Raw genomic sequence first — 27,253 nt, 5'->3', positions numbered from 1 at the left:
AAGTGTCAGAGGCCTGTCAGACTTAAGCTGAACATCTATTAATATTCTCTTCAAAGGGCAGAAACAATGCCTCATTCCCTGTAAGAGGGGGAAAGTACACCACAATTCATCAAAGCAAAGTTATATCATCACTTTATTCATATTTAGAACACTTTTCTTTAACACTTTGAAAGAGCTGTCATTCTGCACATTTGAAAAGGCTGGAAAGGATAGATTAAGGTTAATTATTTAATTAACTTTCAGAATGACAAATCTGCCCCCCCCCCCCCCCCCCCCTTTAGATGAGGATGACCTCAGAATACCCCCTTTATTTGGTAGAAACTTCAACTTGTATAAATGATAAAAAAAAAACTTAAATTTAGTCAAGGTTCAAGCAACCTCCAGGTGCCTCGTTAGCCTTTTTTTTTTTTTTTTTTAATACCCCCCTTCAAAAAAGCCCCCAAATTATTCCTTCCCACATCAAATTATGATTTAATGTGCTTTTTTTTTAAAATTATTTATTTAACCAATAGGTCCTCCCTAGTCGGACATGACGCAAACAAGTCTGTGTTTGAGAAGTTCATTTTGTAGTTGGAAATTTCTGTTTTGTGGCGTTTTTACAGGAAATGGTTTGTCTGAAATTATTTAGAAACAACTCTATGTAATAGATACTGCCAAAATAATAAAATTAGAAGCTACGAAGCTAAGGTTAAAGCTTTCTGCATCTATACACTGGGATTTTGGACAGATTCAGGAGATTCAGGCTTCAACTTAAAATATCAGTACCATTGTATGCCAAGTCGATCAAATGGTGGCTCATGTGTGAAGGCTTAAAGTCCTCATTGCAGCAGTTCTGGTTTTTAGTTTCCACCCATGGCCCTTTGCTGCATATTATCCCCTTTTTGTACCAATTTTTCTGTCCTTTCCTGATTTTTTTGTTCCCAAACGTTTTTGGTAAAATGTAAGATGTATAAATTAAATAGAATGATTAAGTATAGATTAGATTTATTGTTGATGTTACTTGTTTATTTTGTCTCCGTCTAAAACCTTTTCTGAATCAACAATCGCCATGGGTAGTAAAAATTGTAACCTAGAGTATCTTACAGTGGAAGACTCATTTAACAGCACATTTCCTGTATCGTGAAACTTTTGGAATTTGTCCAGTTGTAAATTAATGTGCTTGTTGAATTTATTTGGTCTGAACAAAAATCAATCAGTTCCTCTTGAAATCGTTTGATTTCAGCCCTTGCTTCCATTTGTTTTGCAGATGTTCTCAGTCTTTACTCTTTAACTCCACAGGAGGAGGAACTGGTGAGGGAGAGTCGCGGATTTTACTTCCGGGGTTACGGACTTGGTCACTGCCTGCAGACCAAGGATGGCACCGCTGTGGAAGGGGCCACAGTGTTCTCCCCACCGCCTCCAGTAACCATGTACGACAGAGAAGTACTTCACAAGCGTTTTGTGGACCGGGCTAAACGGATCGACACCATATCCAGAGCCGTCTTTCCCTTGAGCTTTCTCATATTCAACATCTTCTACTGGTTGACCTATAAAGTGCTGCGACATGAAGACATCCATGCAAATTTGTAAAAAAAAAAGCGCTCTCAGACAATGTTAGACGTTACTTCCCCCCCCCCCCCCCCCCCCCCCCCCCCCTTCAAAACCAAAACTGCCTCTGAGCTATCAAAAATAAGATGAGGAAATGTGTCAAGAGGCATCACTGCTTCTCAGAGCCACTACCTAAAATGAAAAATAAAAAAAACTGTGCTCAGGTGCGTCTTCAGGATCTCAGACAGAGATGACTAGGTTAAGCTGAATTGCTTCAGGCTGTATGTGATTGCCCTCTCGCATCTGTCTTGATTTAATTCGCCTGGATCACAACAAGACAAAACCATGCTGGCACTTGAGTTATTTTTTAGATGATGGATAAAAGTGTTCAGAAGATGACATTGGTCCTGGCTAAATGAAACATACAGACTTGAATTTTGACACTTCACAGCTTTAAATGAATGTTTTTGACAATTCAAGAGATAATGGGTGTTTTTTTTTTTTACAACTTTAGATGATCAAATGGGTACAGATGGGTTTTGGGGAAGGAAATTTATTAATATTCCATAAGTGATGATAATTAAATTTAGGTATGTGTAACAAGAGATTATATACACACACACACACACATGTAAAACCGTGTATTAAAGTGTATATAAACAAAGCTGTTAAACTACACAAAGCACAAATATGTAATTCCTTTTGTCAAAATTTGAATAAATTGTTATTCTGCCAGGAAACCAGAAATGATTTTGCTGCTCTTTAATTTGAACATCTACTTGATTATTTTGAAAGAGGCAAAAAAAAAACCTGACACCTTTTTACACGCCTAAGAAATCCAGTCGCAACAGACTGCGTCATGACACAATTACTTTTCTATTTTTGTTCGTTAATGGGCCCCATCAGCTCAAAATCCCAAGAGGGATGAAAGCTTTAACTAAATCATTCTACAATGAAAAAAATGTTACAGGCGTATAATAGGCAATAAGCTCACATCAGCAGCAGCACTGGGTCTTTGTTCTGTTTGTTAGTTGTGAAAATGTGAACTAAGTTGGAATTTCTCTCCTAGTCTCAGGAGTGGCTTTGAAGGTGTGGAAATGCAGTGAAGGAGGACAATTTTTTTTTTTTTTTCCCAAAATGGAAAATCAGAGGGTTGTTTTATCAACTAATGAGTTTGAAAAGGGTTTGGTGTTCCAATGCTAATGACAATTAATTCTGAGAGGCAGCGGGAGCCCACTGTCCCTTTGTCTGCAATCCTAATCAACCCGTCTGTGTTGTATGGGTCCCCTGTCGATGGCAAAGTGTGTGAGAATCTGTGCGTTTTCATGCTTACCTTTGTTTAAACTCCACCATCTGTCTATGCTCATGTTTTATAGATTCAATTTTTATATTCAGTCCTGCGTTATGTTGTTCCTTTTAATCAAAGCCAGTATTTGAGGAAAAGCTGATCTAAGGACCTACGATGACAGAAATATAAAAGTTTGTTGCTTCCTTTATCCCCATATTTTCAGCACAAAAACAACAAGAGAATCCTCCTCGTTGCCTCACATAGCTTAAGGACACAGTAGACTGACACATTCACAACAGTCCCTCATTCTTGCCCCTGACAGCTTAAGTAGATTTCTGAAACGGAATGCGAGGGCATGCGAATGTCTAAAATATTGGCAGTTGCTTGTCTCTGGTTTTTGCTTTCTCCATCTTAATCCTCAACTCTTGAGGCATTGGTTCAGCACTTTGGGAAATATGCCCATTTCCCCTCCCCTGTTTCTCTAGTTAACAGAAAACATCAGTAACATTATCATGTTTGGCTTCGTCCATCCAACGCTGGCTACAAGCAAATTTGAGGTTTACTAATTGAATTTATTTAAGCCATACAAATAGAACATACATGCAGTCAGGTTTTATGCAGAATATACATAAATGTGTTATATACTTTGTCTTGATTCGCTGCCAAGTGCATTTGATGATGCTCATACAGTAGCTCATAGAACACATGAGAAAACTGAATAGTCAACTGGTATCCATCACTGACACATTATTCAATCAGTCTTTATGCAGAGCCAAGCCAATCTAGGGTTAGAGACAATTCTTATGGATATTTATAAGACATTTGTAAGATCCAAAGTATAATATTTGAGTTCAAACACCCATCATTCTCAAAACATGTTCAAATGGTATGTAATTAGGAAGATTGTTTAGAGACTAAACTTGGTGCCATTAAGTTAGATTTTACTGTCCCTTTCAAGTCACTCATAAACTGTCTTATCTATTGAATTAAATTTGGCCAGTTTGCACAATTGAAAACCTTCCATTGGTGATATTTAAAAACAGAGTAAATTGCAACTTGTTTAAATAAAGATCCAACTACATTTTCAATCTAAAACCATCTAAAATAGAATTTTATCCCCAGTGGCGCTATCCGCCTGAACGAATGGCCTCTATTCAATGCAATCAGTGATGTTATTGTTTTGATTCTGATGAGTAAAGAAGGAAAAAAAAAACATTTGAGGAAAAAATAAGAAGCTTTTCTAAATCCACAAACCTTGACTGACATGCAAAATAGGCTTCATGGTTTCTGGTACATTATGCTCCATCTCCTCCTCCAGAAAACAGCAGGTCCCCTCAGAATGGGCATTATTTTGAGGATACAGGAAGATTGATGGATTCCAATAAAAATCTCAACTTTGCTGACCAAACACAATGCTTTCTTTCATTACAAACAGAATCCCAAGAGTGTGGTGACTTAAATATTTCCCCACAATCTCTAACCCATGTCTTGTCACAAGACACCAAAAGGAAACCAAAGCTATCAATTTTCTGATTTCTAAACTGTTCCCAGCAGAGGGATGGAGTCAAATGAGAACATTAAATATTCATTGTTGGCTTTACATTCCTCCAGAGATGTGCAGCTACCGATTTGGAGACCTTCTCCAAGGAATGCTCAATGATGATGACGACTCATGTTTAAGTGTATGAATGAATACACATACAAACAGGAGATAAAGGATTGTGCCTATGATGAAAGCACTGGTCATCATGTCCAAGGCATGTCCTTGTCGTTTCCCTCGAGGGTAATCAGCATGCATGCTCCCCCTCCCTCCTTATTTGAGCTGAATGTCAGTGGTGCCACAGTTGAAACAGATGTGCAAGCTTTAAGAGAACAACCTAAGACCTGCAATCAATACTGTGATCCCTTACAAGCTCCTTATCCCTTTGTGGACATAAAAATAGAATCGGAGTTACAAAAACATGCACGTTTGTGTAGGATTTTCTCTTAGCAATGTATGCTTTACTGTGTAAACCATCTTTCAGATGCTGGAATTTCTCTTTAGTATTTTTTCAAATAGATTCTAATTAGTTCATGTGGACACATTTATTCTAATTTCTGAATATTCTAACGTGAACCATCTAGAATAAAACCTTTTGTGAAAAGTGAGTTGACCACATAAAAGCATTATACAGCTTTATAATTGAAGCTTATGAGTTAGATCAATCAAAGAAAATCTAACCAATCCTCCTGCTACTCCAGAAAACTGTAGTCCTGTTATATGACTGCTCTATGAAGTAATAACGGCCAAGAGGGAAAATATTTGCTCCTCTTGACAGTGACATTAATAAAACAATGCCACATATGTCACCTTTAGAAATCGGAGTGTAAACAGGGGAAATTGCTTGCGCCACACAGAATAATGGACGCAAACCTTGTGACTGTAACCCAGAACATGAAAAGATGTCCTGATTGCACTGTATACACAAATACCTCCTCCTTTGGGAGGTGCTGTTGTAGAAATCCCAAGGCATTGTCAAAAGGGAACAAAAGGAACCAAATTAAAAACACAGCAGAGGATGCTCTGTCCCTCAGAAGCCTTCTACTGATCTGGCCAATAATGAGCTGATGCTGGTAACTTATAGTCCAAGGGTGGAAAATAAGAAAGCGACTAATCCATCAAACATAGTCCTGCTAACTGGTCATTAGCACACTTTTGTGGTTTTAGTACACATCTGTGGGTAAAACCAGCCACTTTAAGTGTGCCTGATTCCAGACGACAAATGTTTGAGATTGGTGCTCATACGAGATTGCATGTATCAGATCTTTTTTTTTTTTTATTAAAAAAAAAAAAAAATTTAGTGGTATTCATTCATGTGGGACACTGAAAGCAGTTTTTAATCCTTCCTGTGACAACCCAGTCTCGACAGAACATAGAATAACTTCACTGGTAAACGGCACCAAACACTGGAGTTCACAATCAAAAATTGTACGATTACCACATTTCTATATCCTGTTCCCTACACGGATGCAGCTCAAGTTTAATTAATTTCATAATCAGCATGTTTCCATTTTTCATTAGCATGTCATCACTCAACATTTCCATGCCTGTTCTAGCATGACATTCACTTTTGACATCTTTGTTGGAGCAGCAAAAACAGGCCTTTGTGACATAGAACAATTTTGAGTAAAAGATAGCTAGTTTGAGACTTGTCCTGCATGATATTTTAAACAGACATTGTACTTTTCACCCAATTCTGTGCTCTCACCCACAACTTTAACTGTACGTTTTAACTGTCTAATATATTATTCGGTAACTTTGTCTAATCCAGAATGATATGGTTTCTTTGGGTTAAGAGTTTATAGAATTAGCAGAAATGACAGAACGATATGGTTGATAGCCAGCTGTCATCATTCCATTTTGATACATTCAGTAAAGAATCCAAAGTTAGACATAGTTCAGTGAAAAACAAAAACACCATCTGTCCTTTCAGTTACAACAAATAAGTTGCTAGACTCAGTATGCTGGTTACCATCAACAAGCATTCCTGCCATTCTTTGAATCTACACCATCGATTAAAAATACAGTGCCATTTATTCCCCAATTTCAGTCTTTCTTGACATGCACATATAAAAACACCTGAGAGACTTCCAACATGAGCCAGATAAACAAAAAGACCAACATAAGTAGATACATGATGGTGAGAAGAGCAGACAAGTCCATCCTCTTTGCACGAATCAAGGCGGTTACAACCTTTGATGCGCCAGTTGTTGGGTCTTTCGAAGACGTACATAAAGGCTGTTCATTTTCCCAACCTTTTTCCTTATTTGAATTATATCTAAAAAGTCAGAAAATCTTCAATTATGAAGCCAAGAAAACATCCTGCAGAGGACAAGCTTTTAAGAATTCAGCAGAAGCAACCTACATTTGAGGCAGCGCTTAAAAAAAACTCATCCTTTGTGCATACTTCTACTGAAAATCTCAACATTGATTCATTTTCACTAATCCCTCTCCGTGCTTCTACATTTGTTATTCCAACATGCAATAGAAGCCCAACAGCTAGGGAATACTGCAGCTCAAGGTTTGTATGGATAACAGTTTTAGATGCATCTGCACTCAGCATTTTCTGTGTGTGAATAGGAGAAACAAGGAATTATTTCTGAGTACTCCTATAGAAAGAATAGATACCAGTCAAAATTATGTCACGCCTCTTTTCAAAATTACCTTGCTTCAGAAGGCATTCTTAATTTTTGTTAAAATAGCTTAGTGGGAGATTTAAGTGAGAATGACCTCAGTTCTTTGCAGAAGCCAAAACAATTGCATTATCGTGCAATGAAAAGTACTGCTGAGTAGTTTTATCACGGCCAAAATTATTTTAAGGCAAGGTTTAGGAAAGCAACATAAGCAAAAATCATCAACGCATTGTGTTGCGATTCATAAATTCATCAAGACGTGAGCTAGATAAAACCTACATTTCACACATTAAAAGCAGGAGGGATGAGGGAGGTACAATTTTAGTGCTACCAAGACAAGAAATTGACGTTTGATACAACGCTGAAGAAGCGGTGCAAAAACTCAGCAACGTGACCAATTCCATTTCATACACATCTACACTTTACCATGTAGAGAGACTTACTTTAAAAGCATTACATTCACACCTAAACATACTTCTATTTCAGAAGAGAATGTAATGGGAAAAGAAAAAGCAATTTTTTTTTTTTTGTTAAATCTACGACAAGACCTATAGAAACAATTATGAAGGTCAAAAAAAGGTTCCGATCTGATCAGTGACCCACGTTACCAGTTACTGCAAAGTGAGTTTTAGATGGTTTCATTTCAATACCTCTTGGGACCTCTGAGAAATCAAGTTAGCCAAATGACCTAAGGTACGTAAAAGTATGGACACCTATGATTTCTGACTGTGACTTAGTAAAAGAGACCTGATCTTTTTGTCCATTTTGTTTCCTCACTCTGCCCACAAAAGACAGTACTGAGAAATTCTTGGGCCATCTAGCATGCACCATTTTTATCCACAGGTTGTACGTGATGTTTAGTCCAGGTTGTGTGCTCCTTTTATTTATGTTAGGTTTCTTTATCACTATGCTGCTATGAAGGTCACTCTCTTTCCATCTTCAGCTTTATACAAGTCAATTTTAATGTTTGTCTCTAGAATTTGCTTGTACTGAAGCATATCCAGCTTTCCCTTCACCAAATAAATGTTCCTGTGTCCAGGAAATGTCTGTGTAAAAGTCATGTTTAATTGTGGCTGCACAGCTAAAATGTTTGACACTGCACTTCATAAAAACCAAAGATTATGAAAAAGTGTAAAACATGGATCGATGGATATAGTAAAGCAGGTTTTGTGTTAGCTGTTAGCACAGACAAAGGGAAAGGATGAGAAGATCACTGACAACTTAACGGTGCAGAAATCAAATAATGTAACTTGGAATGATCTAAGGCATTTAAAAAGGAAGGTAGGTTTGCTCACTTATCCAGTCTTAGCAAAACCATTGATAATGCATTCAGTGGTATTTTGTGTGCGTGCAAACATTATGGAAAAACATGCACAGATCAAAGATAGACAGAACTGTGCGTTTGACCAAATATACAAGACAGAAGTGTTAATAAACAGCACATTCCTGTACATCTCAAAACATCTCCTGCATGTGGTGGCCATGAGGGATTTTGAAGTCAGGTTTGTTGAGGTTCTTCCAGCTTTTGGAGGAGGGAGTGGCTATAAGAACTTTGAGAGGAAATTTCTTATTAGGGCACTTAAATATTCTAATCCCCAAGTTCAAACTGAATTCATCATTGGTGAACTACCATTATTAAAATTAATTTCTGGAAACATGCTGCAATAATGAGAGTCCCTTGTAATTTAGTCTTTTTTACAGTTCTTTGGCATAACCAAATTGTAGGAATAATTCTTCCATCCTTATCATCTCCCTGTGTCCTTTGTTTCACTATTCATCAAATGTTCCCCTTTTGTTCAGACAAACTGAATAAGTGTCCACCGACTCACAGACGGGACATCTGATAACAGGAAAGTTGCCTGCACTCCTACTCTTTAGCTGCTGTTTAAGTAAACAGGGGATTTTCTCCATCTCCTTTTCTGGCCTGTCCATCAGACACAACTGTCACTACCATTAATGCCCAAGAGAGCAAAGCAGGCACTTTGCAGCTTTTTTCCTCTGCTGCTCTGACACTGATTCAGTGCTGGAGGCTGGCTCTGAGAGGTGAGTCAGAAGGGAAGGTAATTATTTTCTTGGGAGACTGTGCGTGTATGTGCACACGCATGTGCTTGTAGATGTGTGTATGAAGTTAAGACAACTAAAGGCCTTGGCTTGTCACCAAAGAGAAATCAAAGAAATCAAGAGCAAAAGAGATAAATATGGACATTAAAAGGCTCTGTAAAGTGATCATTACCCTGAATTATTTTCCTTTTTTATCTCCGTCAGTTGAACACGTCAGCATTTTGACCTAGTTAGATAAAGTTTCTGATTCAATATTTTTGTATATAGGCAAAAGAACAGCACACACAAAAAAATAAAAAATAAAAAAAAATTTAAAAAAAAGCTGATTTGTTACTTTTCAGGTTTGTTTTTTGGATTACTACTTTTAACATTCATGCTGATATTTCTGTGGAAACACTTTTCTCAACAGGAGGTCTTTCTCTTCCAGGAGTTTCCTTAAAGTTTTTCAGGATTCATGCCAGGATTCAACAAAAGCATGATGCAGCCCTTATTGTTTCAATTTTCTAAATTCTATGAAAAGGTGCATCATTGCTTCCTTCATCTCGCATAGCATAAGAAACAATGGACCATTCTTTATGAAAGCAGAAAGAGAACACCATCCTACTATTCCTTGTAGCCACAACTTTCAAAGCAACATTTTTCCTAAGTCCTTAAGAATTTCTCCTACCATCTTCCCTTAACCTCATGTTTTCCAAGAGTTCAAGAAAAAGAGCTTTTCCAAAATATGTTAGGAGATATTTGATATATTTCTTTAATTGTTACTATCAAACAGGACCAGACTGGATCAATAAACTCAAGACAAGCAAATCATTTAAGTCCTGTAGGTTATGGTGGGGCCTTAATGGAACTGACTTATTTTCATTGTTTTTAAAAACCACTTCACCGTGTTTACAATATGGCAGATCACATTATCCTGTATTGGGATCGAGCCACACAGCCCAGCCTTTGCTCCCCAAACACAGAGAGCCTTTGGCACCCATAACCACATCACCAATTCACTGGCTGTCCCAGCAACACTTTTCAGTCAGCGTCTATGGAGCTCATACGGTTATGCTGTATTGTCCTTGGACAAGTTTCTGCATTAAAATGTTACAGCGTGACACTTCTAAGGGCCCATTTATGCTTGCACCAAGATATCAGTCAGCAATAATGGGTAAATTAAACATTTTGGCAATTCTATCAATGCAGAGATTCTTGCATACAGTCTTTGAAAAACCTAAGAGCATGTGGGCTTTGGAGATGAGCTATGCATAAGTTAAATGCTAACTGGTTGAAAGTTGCAGCAGATTTCACAACAAAGAGGATCAAGCACCAAATACATCCGTGTATTTTCTATACCTGCTTAATCCAGCTAAAACCACAAATACCAAAGAAACTGGTGAAAAGCTCAAACAACTAATTTAGACGATCATTAATTCAACATGGAGTTTAGCTCCACAACAAATTAGCTCTTTGTCCACTTATCAAAAGCAGAGCAAAGCTAAAGAATCAACTACAACACCAACACAGCCAAGAGCAGCCCACATCTCATATTCTTACACATATTTCAGATTCTGACCCAGAGTGGCAGCAAAACAATTTAACATGTAGTTGTGTTTTTACAAGCCCCAATGAAGAGAGAATGTAAAAGTATTTTCAAAGCATGAAGCCTAAAAATTCTCCATTTGACATGATCGCACAAATTTCCATCACAGAATCCCTTAATAGATTAGTTTTATTGGAGGCTAGGTTTAACTTGATTTTTTAAAAAGTCAGTGTCTGATCTCGATATTCTGTACAGTCTCATCTTGAAGTATGTGGCACAATTACTTTTTTTCCTCTTGTAGAGATTCCTGAACTGATTAATATCAGTTGCATCTACAAACTCAGTGCTGGTCTGAAAAGATCTTCCTTATCAACATATCTGGCCATGTGTGAACATGTACCCAAAATATGACTGTGGCTTCACCACTTTCTGAACTTTGATTAATTATAATCTAAAAACACTGCTCCTCAATAGGCTCAATATATGCAAATGTATAAACTTGTTCAAAATGCATTAAACTTTTCCAGTGGACTGAGGTAAAACTCAGGATATGTGATATAACTAAGCCCTTTTAGTTGCAGTTATAGATGTTGATATTCAAATATTTGAAAAACAAACTTCATCCAACTTCCACTTTGAAGATGACATAGGCTCCGACAGGTCAAAGGCCATTTTCTTCTGTGCCAATTAAGAGTAAGTAAAAGGAAAAAGGGTTCCTTTGTTAAATATTCAACTATCCCAGAGAATGCCAGTGAGAATAATAATGAATATATTGGATGCGTCTTGTGGTTGACCTTTCCATCTTTATCAAACTAAGTTTAAGCCTGTGGAACCCACTTCTACTTTGTTTTTGCTCAAAATTAGCATGCAAGTAATCAGTTTAACACAATTTTTTCCCCAAAATAGCACAACAATACACTGAATTTATGCTAATAACTGAGAATTTCATTCAATTATCCACAGTGAAATATACAGTCTGCAACCTGTTACCGTTTGAATTCATACAACTCCAAATGAAAATGTGTGGTCTCCAAAAAGAGATTTTTCTATTCATACATGCAATCAATTAACATTGGAAACGGTCAGAAAACAAGTCTTGAACCAGTCACGTCATCTAACCTAATATTAGCAGTTTAATCAAACTTTCTCTGTTTGTCATCCCAATTCTTGATTTATACCATTTCCAAATTTGCAATCCTTGTTTAAATTATTTTCTTAAAGAGAAAACATTTGCCAGCATTTGGTATGATAAATGAAAATTTGCTGTCACCGTTATAAAATTTCCATTCCTACACACTTCCAACTTTGCTGCCTCTAATCTTGAGTTGAAATTTGCTTGCATCTGATGAAACCTGTCAAGAAACACTCTGTACAGCTCTTCCTGTTCTCGAGGCCTGGGGGTAAAAGGAAAGAAAGAAAATTCACACAGCATTAGACACCGGAATCCAAGCTAAAACTCCACTGACCATGCCTTTGTGACTTATCTTTATAAGCTCAAAGGAACATTTGAAGTATTTTAAGAGCCTGAATACCTGCAGTCACGAGACTATTAGGGGAAAGCCTCTAACTGAACCCTGCTGCCCTAATGTCTGATTCTTCACTGTTGTGCCGCCCTTCTCCTTCTAAAGAGGGTGATCAGATGCTGTTAGAAGATACCACAATTCTTAACCTTTCCTTTTATTGCCAAAGTAGTGCTATCCATCTTCTATCTCTTGTTTTACACACTTACTGAGGTAGGAACTAAAATGATACCCAGACTATGCAGAACATGGGTTCACTGAACTAATACAATTGAATAAAAGAAAAATTGCTGTCATGTCTCTGAAATAGACCTTCCTCTAAAAATGAGAATCATAATTTGTTCAACTGACAGAAGTGTGCAATCAGCTAGTTACTGTTTATACACCTGGATCCAGCTCCTCATGTGGTCTATTTATTGAGGCATCACAAGTATCCTTCCACCAATAATAATTTTGAGAAGCACCTTACCATGACAAGTCGCCACTACAGTGTATTTGAGACTCAAAGGCTGCTTACTGTGCTGTAGTTTGAGGCAGCCTTATCAAAGAATGTTATTTACAGGTCCTTGACAGGATGAGCACCATTATACCCTGCATGGAAGCAAGACAACACACCAATACCAAACATTGGCCTTGGATTTAGAACTATGAACATGTTCTGGACAGACTGAGGATGGACAAAGCGTTAGTAAATAAGTCTGTCCTTGACCACTGCCTCCCTCATTACACAAATAACCACCTGAAAATGAGAAAATCAATTTAACATGGTTCTAGTTTGGAAAACAATGAAAGTTAACAACCAGGACTTGGTTTTCTTTAACGGCGGTACATAACAAAGTTGAGAAAAAAAGCACCACCCAGGTGTAAGAGACCACAAACACCTTCAAGACAGAGGTGACGTGCCATGTGGGGTGGGAAGCTGTCTTCAAGGTTGATTCCTCACATCAGCCTGCCTCAGCTGTCACTGGTGGTGTAACACCTTAGTCAGTGATAAGGAGAGAGGATGTGTTGGTGAGAATCTGTCTCTGTCAACAAGGTGCTGCCCAAAATACACAAGGAATGCAAGGACTGACATTACGAATGGAGGAGCAGTAGACCAGTTTCATTTGACACCGTTGTTGTCAGTTCCATGGTCAGAAAAGCTGCTATATTTTCCCATATCCTTCATTAAACTACAGTTGGGACCATTGCTTCTGACAGCCTTAATGCTTCCATACACTGGACAGCTGCTTTGCAATTTTAAGATCAGTCTTACGGACCTCCTGACAGAGTGAATCCTGACAAGTATAATCTGGCATTCTGAACCATAAAACAGCATGGATTAGGAAGTATGTTTCTCATTGATTAAACTAGTTTCATCTTGAGTATTTCCATGGAGGAAAAAAATAAATAAATAAAAAAATAAAAATAATCGCATTAAATCAGAGTGCTCATTACTGCAATCTGCATGAAACATTCAGTGCGCAACAAGGTCAATTGTGTGTCTCGAGAGGGCTTTCTACCTTCAATAACTAAAGCACATGCCGTCAGTGCTGTGTTGAAGATAGTCAATAGATGACATTAATTGCACAAAGCAATAAAGAGGGAGACGATCTGCTGCTTTGGCAAATATCTGGTTAGCAAAAAACTGGTCCCATTTCCATCAAGCTGGGAAACTTTTAAAATGCTGTTAGGGCAGAGCAAAGCACACGTCCTCTCAGTCTTGTTGCCTTGGAAACAAAAGGCCCACTGAACAGCCAAGAGTGAAACCAAGAGAGAGTCGGTTACATCCTCATGTGAAACAGGGATGGAGGAGACTTTGGTGTTTGAAGATGCACCTGGATCAACATCAATATATAATAATAATCACCATGTTATTCATCAATGCATTGAAGCATTGTTTCTCTTGTGAACCCATCCACTACTCTAAAATGTGAAAGATGATAGTCAGGGGAGAACATTCAGCAGGTGCAACCACACCTTTTTATTTACTGCCCACTTCCTTTTGAGTAATAGTCTGTCCCATCCAGTTCACCCCACACCTCATCCAATGTGTCACTGCACAGGCTGACAAAAAAAAAAAAAAAAAAAAGTACATAGCTGCGTTTTTCCATTTTCTTCCACTGTTCATGATATATAGATATTAAATGTATAGTCATAAAATGTCCTTACCCACAGCCATTTGTCAATTGTTCAACCTTACTGTAAGCTTTGTCTCACAGTCACAGCCCTCTGAAGTCCGTTTAAAGAGGAGTAAAGTTGGAAAGTTGTTACAGAGGTGACTTTTTTTGTTACTAAGACAGGACACTGTTCTGCACAACTTTCGTAATCTTGGATCTTAATATATTTGGTTCATTGTTAGCATTCAAGTTCATTCAGTAGAAAACCAAAGAGCTAAAAGGCAAAAGAGTGATGGACTAAGATGGCCTTTCAAGTATAAGTATAATTTGTCACTGTATAATGAACTATTATACAATGAAGACAAGGACATATTGGCCACAACAACAAAAATCCCCCAACAGGTCAAATAAAAAGCTTTAAATAAAATAATCATTTTTAAATTAAATATTAATCCCAACAGGAATAAAAAAAAAAAAAAAAAGTAATTTTTCAACCAACAAACAAGCACACAAGAAAGGTGGGGTGTCTCCCTAGAGAACTGAGAGCATAAACTGATTAATAAGCTAGCCCCAAATTATTTCCCCCTTATGCAATTCTGATATTTGTACCCATCCAAAACCTTTATAATAACCATTTATTTAAAAAAAAAAAAAAAAAGAAGTCCAAAACAAGCCACAGAGTTCTTAAGAAAGAGGCCCAAAGATGCTTTTAACATGTAGCCATTGCACTTGTGGAACGAAAGTCATGTGTTGTGAAGCTACAGTGTGTGTTGCAAGAAGCCATAAAATTATAGCCAGGCATAATATTGCAATTAAAGTGTATATGTGACCATGCAATGGTGGAATATTGCTGTGCATGTAAACATAGCCACTGCTTTACATTCTAGTAAGTCCTACTTTAATCAAGTAAGAATCTTAAGGAAAATGTAAGGAACAGAATAATTCTACATAGATGGAAACAATGCAACATCAATTCATTCTGCAGATTAAATTTGTGGCCTGGTATAAAAATGAATTTATTTATTTTATTTTTTTTTAAAATGTAGGCACTGAAACAACTTAATATTCCGTATCAAAACACACTCACCCAACATTAAATTAAAAGTTTTTGCTTTCATACTGGGCACAGCTAAAGAAAAACAGCTCCTTTGTCTTGTTTTTCTTTTTTTCCAGGGGCTAAATAATTTAATACTTAATCCAAAAATTAACATTAGTATGACTTTAAAAAATATAAATAAAAATAAAAGGAACAGACTGCAAACTTCCAAGAAACTCCAATTTGGGGCACCAAATAGCTCAGCTGGTTGAGCAGGTGCACCATGTACAGAGGCTGTAGTTCTTCAAAGCAACCAAACCAGGTTAGAGTCCCAGCCTGAGGCCCTTCGCTGCATGTCTCCCCATACTCTCTTTCTACCCACCATTGAATAAAAGCCACTAGTTATTGTTACCTACATTTTCAATCGCTCTTTTGTTCGGTCCGTTTTTTTTCCCCCTCTTTGAATGAGGCTTTCACAGAAACAGTGGTGTCATCATCACTATCTGGTAAACCCTATATTATCCACCACTGTTGTCTTGTTTTTTGGATGCTCAGGCTCATATCACTGAACTCTTCTCTTTGTGTTTAAGTCAGTTGTTCAGTGACATCTGAGCCCCTGACATGGGATTTCTACATATCTGAGAGATTACCAAAACACTTTTCTGATATGACTGTGAATACTCTTATAAAGCTGAACATGTGCTCATTAAGCTCATGACCAACTTAAAAACTTATACTAACCATTCAAATTAAAAAAGGTATTTGTGTCTAAATATATCCTGACATCACTGCATTTGAAGTTCTCCTGTAAATAGACCTTTTGAAATAGCTTCCTGTCATGAAAGACATGACTACTGTATATCACTAAAAATAAACCAACCATAGCAATACTAACCTTTTTCCAGCTTTTTCTTTTGATGTTTTTTTTTTTTTTTTTTTTTTTTTTTAATGCTGAAGATGAAGAAATGTTTTGAAGTACAGTGGAATTTTACAACTCAAACTGAATTTATGCTACCCCCTGTTATACGAGGCTTCACTTTACAAAACTATGCGATTATGGATCTTCAAGCAACTTTTGGAAAACGAAGAAACACACAGTTGAGAAGTGTATTTTTCTTGGAGCAATAGCAGCTGCAACCTTTAATCTCAGTGTCAGATAATTAAAGTACTGCGAGCAGGCTTTGCTTTAACCCACCAATTCCTCATTAGCATTTAATAGGAAAAGAATCATTAAAATGTTGGCATCTTCCAGCACACAGAAATCCATTCTAATGGTTTAAAATCTAATTTGAATCCAATTACGCTTTTGCCATTTGATTCAAGTGTTGCAAAGCTTACCAAGTGAGTGTAACGGCACATATCTAAACAATGGGAGAACATCTAATGCCTGGGAACATGGACAATGAATTGCAATCGTGGGGTATCCTGATAGTGAGACATGATTTTGCCTTGTTACAATGGTGATGCTCTTGCAACACAAATTCTGTTTTATTACCCTAACATCCAAAAAAAGAGTTTTATTTTGTTTGTTTTTTATTCATTTTTGACCCCATTTAGTGTTTTAACGTCAGAAAAGATAAGATTTGTAGTTTAGGTAAGCAAGAAATAAGAACTACCCTTTTGCTTTAAAAAAATATATTTCCCTTGACACTGCTGGACTTTACATGACCAGGTGGGGAAAAAAAAAAAAAAAAAAAAACAGCTTGATATTGTTCCCTTTAGACTTTTATGTTTTCACCAAATAGATGAATATCATAATGCATTTGTGATAGCAAAGAAGCCGAATAGTGTGTGTGACATTTGTTTTTCTTCTCAAAGCAAAGCAAAGAGAATAAAAGATGTACATTGGGCTGCAAACTCACCCAGAGAAATCAATTGGCTGGTTCATGGTAACCAGAGACATTTCGAACTCAAGCAATACAGAAACATTTCTCCAGCTGATAAAAAAGCAGAATCTCAAAGAAAACGAGCAGAATTTTTCAACAACCAATGAAAAATTTAAAGTAAAAGTACAGTCCAAAAAAGTTTAAATTGACTTGATATATTTAAGATTTGTGGAGGGTAGGTGGCCACAACTTGGAGCACATTAAAGCTTTAAAAAAAAAAAGAAAAAAAAAAATTTAAAAAAAAGTCTCCAGTTATGTTTACAGGCGTTTGCTTTCATGCTGCAAGCTGCTTTCAACGTGGTCCATCTGGCTCATCTAAGCTACAGCGGGCAACTCTGGCGCCACAGTTTATCAAGATGTGAAAAGGTCAAAACTGAATTCATTACACAAATGCAACATGTGAACCATGAAAGATGAGTTTGAACTGGTTAAAGGTTTAATTTATTTGTATATTAACCATACAAAGCCACCTTTTTATTATTGCCAATCGCTGTCACTTTAGTCTCTTTAAAAAAGCCTCCCTTGTAATCAAAAATTATTTACAATGATATTGCCTCTATGTGAGAAAACAGAAACAAAAGTTTTCTTTTCTTCACCTTTCTGGAACTTACACAGCAAAAAGAAATGAGTGGCAGTGATGGAGGCTAAAAAAAAAAAAAAATAATACTGTTCTACTACTCATGCAGCTGCTGAGGAAACGGTTTCCCCATAATTTGACACAACTGCTTTGTCTTTGAGAAAGACGGTGTCTTCCTGTATTCTAACAATGAACCAGAGTGAAAAATATTACACTCCATTCCACTGTTGCACTTCTTTAGGACCAATTAGTCAGCAAGTGAGAAAATTGTCCATTTCTAAAATTAAGAAGTCACAATAAGTAACACTAAAATAAATTTTGAATCCATATGCGACTTTGCCAAAACAAACCCCTGCAAAATCTGAGCAGTGGTGACATGTAAAACATGTGAAAACCATGGCTGATTAGCAGCATTAATCCTACATTTACGACATTTCGTTGTCAAGATTCACCTTGTGTTTTTTGTGCAATGACAATAAAGGAAGTCTAAGTCTAAGTCTAAGTCTAATCTAGAAATATGGCTGAATTTTAAAACCCTACAGAGTTTTAATCAGGTTGCCAAAAATAAATGTTGCTTGTTCAGATTCTCAGGAAACAAGTATTCATATATCGTCTACATTCTTTATGCTACTACTTGGACACATGCAATATCAACGTTTTACACATGAGCGACAAGCAGTCACTTATTAGAGGATGGATGGGGATGGTGGGGATGTCCCCAACACATCCACTGTAACCTGAAAGAACCTGGTTTGACTCATGCAGAGAACTAGTCTTCTCTTGTTTTACGGTAGATGTCACTTTTCACTCAATGGGAAAGTCCTATCACAGGCATTATTCACCTCTAAATTTTTTGTTACTTAAATGCAAAGCAAATTTGGTCAGAATAAGAAAATTAAATACCTGAATAAAGCAAGGTTATCATAAACCTGGTAATGGCTGAGGAAAACAACCCCACAAACTGTGCTGGTGTCATGTGGTGCCAGAATCTTTCAGCTGAGGAATGTACATACAGATCATTCTCAAAAAGACAACTTGTTCCCAGTTCTTTCAAACAATATAACCATTTTTTGTCTTATATTGGTTTCCAGAATTGTAAAGTGGTTGGATATTTTCCTGGCTACTGGATTTGTACATGATAATCCAGAGTTACAGGGCAAGATTATACACATTTTGGCCATGTCCATTTGTAAATGGTCTGGTAACTGATAAAAAGGAATTTATTGAACTGCAACAGGAGGATTGTGTGCATAAATATGTCGATCTCTCCCACTTATTGTCTCAGTCCTCAAAGTGCAGGCTGACTACGGACTAAACTCATAAAGTCATAACTCATTCAAAAGCTGTATTGTGCCCCTCACACCTAAACTATAAAACAAAACTAGCTGTGGTTGCTGTTGTGCATCTTCTACCAGAAGCTTATTCTGGGTTGTTTAACTCAATTCTACAACATTTGAGTAAATGTTAATGAGGACGGGATTAATCCAACATGGTATTAAAGCCATTTCTATAGTCTGATATATATATATTTATTTATTTATTTTTTAAAATTAAAAACAATCCCTCCTAAATCAGAACCCCAATCATATTCTGTCACAAAATTAAACAACATTTCCTTTTTTATTTTTTATTTTTTTTTTTTTATTTAAATCTGTGAAGACCCCCCACCTCACCAAGTGTGTGCTGGTGCTACCGTTTCTTTTGCACCTTAGCCCGGTGCAGCATCTTAAATTTCTTATCCGTCAGATGGGCTCCCTCTCCAGACCTGTGTGCACGCTCCATCAGGAATACTGGGCACTCTAACAACACTGGTCACTAAAAAAGGGGTTTTGCCCTTAGTTATTTTATTATAAATAACCAAGCACTATTCTATATTGACCCCATCTCTCCTCTCATTTTTGGTTGCAGCCTAAGAGCCAGGTCGTAATACATCAATGGACAGCACAGCGTTTGGAAAGAATTGCCATTACAGCAAGTGTCTGATAATACAAATTAGTACAAAGGATATTAAAAGAAAAAAAAAAAAAAACACTTCAACTTTCAATTACATTATACAGCCTTTAGTTTAATTATAATAATCAAATTAATCTTGAATCTTCTCTTCTTTGCCTCATAGTGAAGCTCAGAGCTGAATTTAAAGCCCTTGCAGCACTATAGAGCATCTCACCTCCAGAGAACAGGTTTACTCGTGGCTCCAAATGCAGAACTTGAGCCGAATATTCATCTACCAGGCTGCTCGCCTGTAGAACCAGCACTCAGTTTGGGCTCTGAAGCAAACACGCTCCCTCTATTTTCAAGGTCATGGTAAAAACATGAGATGCGTGTCACCAATGGCTTCATCATTCTATTAAAAAAAAAAAAGCCACCTGTCCAGCAGCTTTATTTTGTGGCAACAGTGCCCTCTACCACACTACCATACACCTGATTTGTCAACCGAATTATTTATTTTCATTATCTGTTTTGCCATTTTTCCTTCAAGGATGAATAAAGACATTCAAATTAGTATAGGAATTCATTATAGTTGGAATATTTCCATTAAAAGTCCAACTGTCAACCTTCATGATAACATTAGATGGGATGATAGAGGAATACCAAAGTCATTAACATCTGCTTAAGTTTTGCCTCTATCCATAATAGATTCTGCTGTTGGCACCAGATGATTAAAGGGATGATCAGTTTTTTTATTATCTGTATTACTCATCTCAACATGATAAACATCCGAGACAAATTTCATGGCGATCCATCATGATATCTTGCCATTTTCATCTGGAGCAAAATGGTACATTTACCAACCTTGTCATTCCCAGGGTTCATAGCCATGTTGCCTGAAATTCAATTACTTCAGTCAATGCAGTAAAAACAAAGCTAATCAGTGTTGGATCAAGTATGTAATCATCGGTTTGTTTTTAACTTATTGCTAAATGAGAAGGAGTGACCTAATCCTCATTTGAGCAGCATATAAAGAAACCTGACTGAGTTTCTCAGAACTTTTATCTGAAGAGCCCTTCAACTGTCTGGTGACCACGACAGATGCAAGCAGAGAGCATCAAAATATGAGTAAATGTGCAGCGTACTGAGAAGAACAAATCAGTGATTTCTTCACAAATGTGCAGTCTTTCTGCTGGTTATTGATTTTGCAATGCACTTTGTTTACCAGCTACACCACAACTCTATCCAATTACTGTAAAGAATGAGTATCATCATCAGTACTCCTCAAAGATAGGATTAGTCCTGGCAGGTCCTCAGTGATTCTGTTAAAGCAGACAGAGCAAAGGTCAGTCTTTGTGTTCTCTGACTTTTTAAGGGCTACAGCTGAATCATTTATTGATTATACCACTAAAATGGATTTTCTCGAAAATATACTCAAGCACTCTGTGCTGAGGCACTGACTCTCTTCGCTGGTGTAGCTGCTTCTAAGATTGTTGATAACAACAATTTATAAGTAATTGCGTGGAGACTATCATCAAGCTCCTTTTCCTATTTTAAATAAAATAGAATCATAATTACAGTGATATTTTACAGGAAAGAAATGAAGCATTGTCTGGCTAAGGAAAACCGAAGATACCAGGGGATGTTTTTTCCTCTTTCGAAAAAGAATTCCAATACATTTCAAAAGAAACAAGAGGAGCAGAGTACCTCTTTCAATAAAACCCTTTGGCTATGAGGCAGTGAATAATGTATTTGGTGAATAATTTATCTTGAAGGTCTAATGATAAGAACAACTCGCCCTCAGAGCAGTGTCTAAACATCTGCAGGGAACTACAGAAGCGATGACGCTTTCTGAATTTCAACTCAAATGTATTCCCTGCCTGTGTTAAAAGTGATGTCAAATGATTAAACAGAGACAGATCATCATTAGGGAGAGAAAATTAAAGACTGTAATGAGCTGGTTAAAGAGTTCAAGTCATTCCTTCACTTTGCTCCAGACATCTTAATCTTTTTCAGAAAATGAAGCTACATGATCTCCTTCTTTGACTTTGATTTATTCTGATTGATAAAAACGGAGAAGCCCCTCTTTGCACTTCATGCTTCCATATTTAAGAAAGAAAATCAAATAACCAGTGATGGTCCAGCAATATGATAGAATTTCAAAATTCATCACTGACAAAACATAACATTACGACCACTCATCTAATTTTGAAAAGCTCCTCGTTTGGTCAAAAGAGCTCTGACCACTCAAGGAGATGGACAAAGAAAACCTCAGGGTCCTCGACTCTCTGGCAACAGATCCTTTGGACCCTGTGGGTCTTTGTGGATTGGGCTTGCTTCAAACAATCATCAGATTGGTATCTGGGAAGCTTTGACTCTTTGTACGGTAGTCTTCTTTGAGCTTTTTCTAACCAAGTTTTGCCAAGCCTACTGCCGTCTTGCTCCAGCTGCAGTGGATTGTATTTGTCAGGTCATGTATTTTTCATTTGTTTGTGCTGGTCTACAACATTTAAAATCGGTAGCAAATGTCACAAACATCCATGTGAATGCCAGGGTGCGGGTTTTCCCAGCACAGCACTGACTTGAAAACAGATGAGCTGTGTTACCGACTTTACCTGCAAGTGGTTTTAATTTTGAGGCTGGACATTAATAAACAAGATATACAGTAGATGCTACATATGTGAGTTTAGAATTACATTTCTACTTGTAAGGGTGAAGCACAGAGTTGTATGGAGATCTTTAACTTTAAAGACTAACTAACTAACTCAAATATTAAATCATTTCAAATACACAGTAGTGCCTGCTTCCAGTGTGGTTAAGGTTAATCCTATTCTGCATATAGTCGCCTCTCAATTGTCCAATGTCATAAAAGGAAGAATTTGCTATACATTATTTGAATACTGTATCCTTACATTGAGATGTGATGTCTAAAGGGAATTTTGCCACTGATAAATTGCCTCTTGGCATCATTATAGGTACCTTAAAAAGGGATTTCTGTCTGGAGAAAACCAGACTGCAACACATACCGAGTCATAATTCTGGTTGTTCACAACATAATTATGATTAATTGCTTTTGCAGGTGTCTAAAATGCAATTAAACACAATGAATTGACTCCTCACTGCATGGCTTAAACCCACAGAGAACGAAGAAACTTTGTAAACAAGCAAAACTAACATTCACCAACATTAAAGAGGGATTTTAAGCTTTAAATAATCTTGGACTCCTTAGCAAAATGCTGAAATGACTTATGAGTTTAAATGCATAACTGAGCTGAGAAACATTGTCAATAATTAGTGATTTATAGGTCAAGCTTGCCTCTAAAGGTTCACTTGTAAGGTCTAAAGGCTTTTCAGACACACTCAGTGCAACAAGGACTTAATTAAAGTAGCAGCATCAGTACATGTAGCATCCTTCCCCCTGTGATAGTCACAAATGACTTAAGCAACTAATTACATGACAAACGATTTTCTCGCTGAAGGTTTGAGGGATATCGAGTGTTGGCTTATTTATGGAGGCACAACTTTTTTTAAATATATATTTACTCGCACCGTGACCCGTCTCAATAGATCAATACAGTAATGAAACTCCTTGGCAAGAGGGTTCACCACAACAAAGCTTTCCCCTTTATTTCATCCTCATACAGTTCATAACAAAGTTGCCAACATAAGTCAGCAATGACAGTCTCTTCAATTACATGACAGAGGGAAAGAAAGGAGCATGATGGATTGGTGTCAAAGCTCTGGGGAGCCGTATACACCAGACAACAAGCAGGGGCTGCCCCATTTGTCAACAATCTCAATTAACCGCTGTAAAGATGGAGGCATACTGCCATTTTATGCAGCACTTTGAGAAAGAAAAAAAAAAAAAAGAACAAGGGTTTCTGTCACAACAGTAGAGTGATTCCATTTTTACAATGAGAAAGCTGTATTTAGATGAGTTGGATTGTCCCATCCATCAGCAGGGGGGAGAGAGTCAAATTGAAATCTGACATTTAGAGCCTCAAAGCCTTTTCTCACTGGCTCTGATATTAACTACAGCATGTGACAAATTGTTTGTATCAGGCTTGTCCCTGGGTGAAGCCTCTCATAATGTTTAGAGAGTTGAAATAGGCACCCTTGACATTTTACCGAAAGGTCATGTTTTTCGTTCATTTTTTTTTTTTTTACATAAAGCCAGCTGTGGGGATTGAGGATTTTTCTCACAATGCGAGTCTGCACCAACATACGAATTCTGCTTATTTTTCTTACTCTGCTTAAATGAAGGCCTCTGAGTCATACCTAGGAAAGATAGACTTTCAGGAGGAAGATCACAGGAGGGTTTCACTGAGACGGGGTGCCGATTCCATCATCACCACCTCTGAAGTTCTGAGTCCTTTGCAACTCTCCACAAACTCTAAAATAAACTACCTGAAGCCTTAATTTTCTACAAAATAGCAAAGTATGACAATAACTGCAAAACTAATTTTTCTCTCTGCATGAGGTGATCTCTGACAACTTAAATGGAAACATCCTGGATACATTTGGTTCTGTGGTAGGGTTTCCATTTACAGCTGAAAAAAACTATCTGTAATTAATTTAACATCAGCATCAGATAAATTAATGCCATCCATCCACAGCTATTAAATAGAGGAGGCGCCGATTTGTATGTTATTGCTGATAGTCTGTGTGGCATTTTTATCATCCAGACTCCTCAGGGACCAGCTGGATAAAATTGGGCCATTTCCTGTCAGTCGTGAAGTCTGCTGGAAGACAAAAACAAATAGGCATCTAGGGTGTCTGCCAAGATTTTTCCAGTTATATTTGTGGAACAGATGAAAAACCAGTTTCGTTTTGGACACACAGTGATCGTTCACTGACTGAAGAAGAAAAAAATAAATACAGTGAATGTATAGGAAAACAGGCGTTTTTTAATCCACGTCTCCCAAAAAGGCTCAAGATCCTCTAAAAGCCACACAAGCAGATTTATAGCCTTTACACAGGGAACATAGGTCTCCAAATGATTTATTTAGGATTAAGTATTGCTTTGCAGGACAAAACAATTAATTCAATCCTTAAAGGATTAGAACAGAATACTTTCAATAGCCATTCAAAATCACCATGGATTACATAACCCATTTGGCATAAAAAAATAAATAAAAGTTTACAGTCTCTAAAACGCAAAGACAATACTGGGCTTCAAATTATTTAAAGCCTATATTTCATTGAAAATTTGTGCAAAGGCAATGCAGAAAATTCTGTGAACTGATTTAAATTTTTTTATTTTTTTTTTTATAAATAGTTTGGTTGAGGACTCGTTTCCCTCTTTGGTGCATCATCACTTCTTTAGCAAGCCAGTTGGGAACAGAGGAGACTTCCTGCTCAGTACCCGAATAGACCATGTAGGTCGGCATGTGTTATAACTTATGTTTGTGGTTGTTGCAACAAACTGTTTAGTGTCACTGGTTTTTATAGCGTTCCCTACGTGAAGCTGCAATTTCCACAACAGAAATATGTCCATTTTAAAACGCAGCGCTGCCTGATATTAAGAGGCATTCAGTACTGGTTTATAGCGATGCAATTCTGATTCACTGAATCTTTTTACGGTATAATGCCACAAATGATAAACTCGCCAAATCATCACATCTTTATACGTTAAAACTCATTGTCATAAAATTGTTAAAACGATTTCCCAACAGCCTTTCAGAGTTCTGATACTTGAGCTGCATTTGATATTCCTCTTCTATGCCCACTGTTGTTGCAGAACATTTGCCTCAATTACAGCAATAACTGACAATGAAACACCTTGACTTGACATAAAACTTGTGTTCTTTTGCTGGACCCATGTACATGTGTTCTGGACATCAAATTCTAAGCACAAATTGTGTGAAAATGATTGAGACAAAAAACAGTAAAAACCCATGTATACATGTTGAACTACTTAAACTGCTTTTTAATTGATGTTTTTGTTTCTGTACCATTTTTATTCAGTTAAGTGATAGGGTTTGATAGACTTGCAAATTGTTTACTTCCATTTTTCTTTACTATTCCCACTAAATCAAGTTGTATGGAAAATAGGCTTGTAAGAAAACTGAATTACCTCAAAACTGAAATCAATGCCAGCTCCTTAGTCATATTTGGTGTAGAGGTTGTTCAGTAAGCTTTATGGTGTGCTTGGGCTCATTATGCTTCTCTATTTCTACACAAAATGAAACCCGAGGGTGTAGCATCTCTCTGAAGAATAAAATGCTGCTTCTTCTGGAGGTGGACAGAGAATACAGTCAATGAAACCTCAGAGGAGTAACAACGGTCCACTGTCAAGTCAAGAGACCTCTGCAATTCCAACTCTCCAACAGGTCATACAGTACATAGTGAGATAGTGTTCCTCCAAGACCGTGGTGCTACATACAACACTGAGACAGACTTACAGAAAGTGCACCTGTGCAAACATTCCGAGCAACAAGGAAACTTAAGACAATGCAGCATCTATACAGTATGGAGGATAAAGTGACAAGTGACTATGTGCAAAACATTTTAGTGAATGTAAACAGCAAATAGGACGTAGCAGCAAATAGATGTAAACACAGAAGATACTGCATGTCGGTGGTATAATGCTTTCTCTAAAATGCATGTGTTGTCAGTCCAGTCCCAGAGTGTTTAAGAGTCTGATAGGAAGGGCCTGAATGCATTGGTACCTCTTGCCAGATAACAGGAAGATAAGAGTTTCTGTGAGGGGTCATCAGGTGAACAGCCAGGAATTTGGCATTTTTGACAATCTCCAGAGGATTCATCAGTGTTCAGTGGAGAGTTGTTGCCCCGTGGTCTCCTGAAGTCAATTGTCTCTTCTGTTCACTATCAGAGACAGGTTGTTGACTTTGCACCAGTCTGTTAGCTGCTGCACCTCCACCCTGTATGCTGACTAATTGTGATTGCTGATGAGACGCACCCTGGTTGTGTCATCGGTGAACCTGATGATGCTTGGGGTGCCCCACTGTGGTGGTGCTGGAGATGGCACTTCCCATCCAGAGTGACTGAGGTCTCGCATTAATGAAGTCCAGGATCCAGTTGCAGAGGGAGGTGTCAAGGCCCAGCAGGCACAGCTCTCAGATCAGGTGCCAAGGAATTATTATGTTGGATTCTGAACTAAAGTCTGCAAACAGCATACATACATACATATGCATCCTTATTTTCCCAGATGTAGGGTGGCAATGGTGTTGTCCGTTATATGGTTATATGGCACCAGGCGGAGTGCCTATGTGGGTCACAGGCAGCACAGTCTTGGTGTGCCTCATGACAAGTCATTCATAACACTTCATAATGATGGTTGTAAGTGTAACAGGACGGCTGTGAGTGAGGCAGGAAAAAAAAAAAAAAAAAAAAAGACTTCTTTGGAGTCGAAGCATGGTGCTCAGGGAGATGTTGAAGATGTAAGTATGAACATCTGCCAGCTGGTTGGTGCATTCTCTGAGCACTCTCCCAGGGATGTTATCTGGTCCTGCAACCTTCAGCAGAGGGTTAACTCTGCTAAGTTTTCCTCACATCAGCTGTGGTCAGATGGCATCTGGTCACTGGGAGAAGGGATTAATTTCCTCACCGTCATTCTGCAAGTCGAACCGTGCAGATAACTTGTTTAGCATCTGGTAGAGAGGCACTGTT

General features: G+C 37.5%; 2 protein-coding genes across 2 annotated transcripts in view; one reads left to right on the top strand and one right to left on the bottom strand.

Annotated features, from left to right (window-relative positions):
• glra4a (glycine receptor, alpha 4a) overlaps nucleotides 1-1,611 on the top strand; it is a 52,745-nt gene extending 51,134 nt beyond the window's left edge. Inside the window, exon 9 of the mRNA XM_072395386.1 lies at nucleotides 1,279-1,611. Coding sequence (XP_072251487.1) covers nucleotides 1,279-1,569 — 291 coding nt within the window. The 3' untranslated portion in view covers nucleotides 1,570-1,611. The remainder of the gene's footprint in view (nucleotides 1-1,278) is intronic.
• Nucleotides 1-27,253, bottom strand: part of LOC140317856 (magnesium transporter NIPA2) — a 221,549-nt gene that overhangs the window by 167,343 nt on the left and 26,953 nt on the right. The window lies entirely within an intron of this gene.

This window comes from Leuresthes tenuis, unplaced genomic scaffold, assembly GCF_036924035.1.
Source record: "Leuresthes tenuis unplaced genomic scaffold, fLeuTen1.0.hap1 SCAF_11, whole genome shotgun sequence".
Taxonomy (NCBI): Eukaryota; Metazoa; Chordata; class Actinopteri; order Atheriniformes; family Atherinopsidae; genus Leuresthes; species Leuresthes tenuis.
Note: the sequence above shows the minus strand (reverse complement) of the source record. Positions and strands in the feature narration are given on the sequence as shown.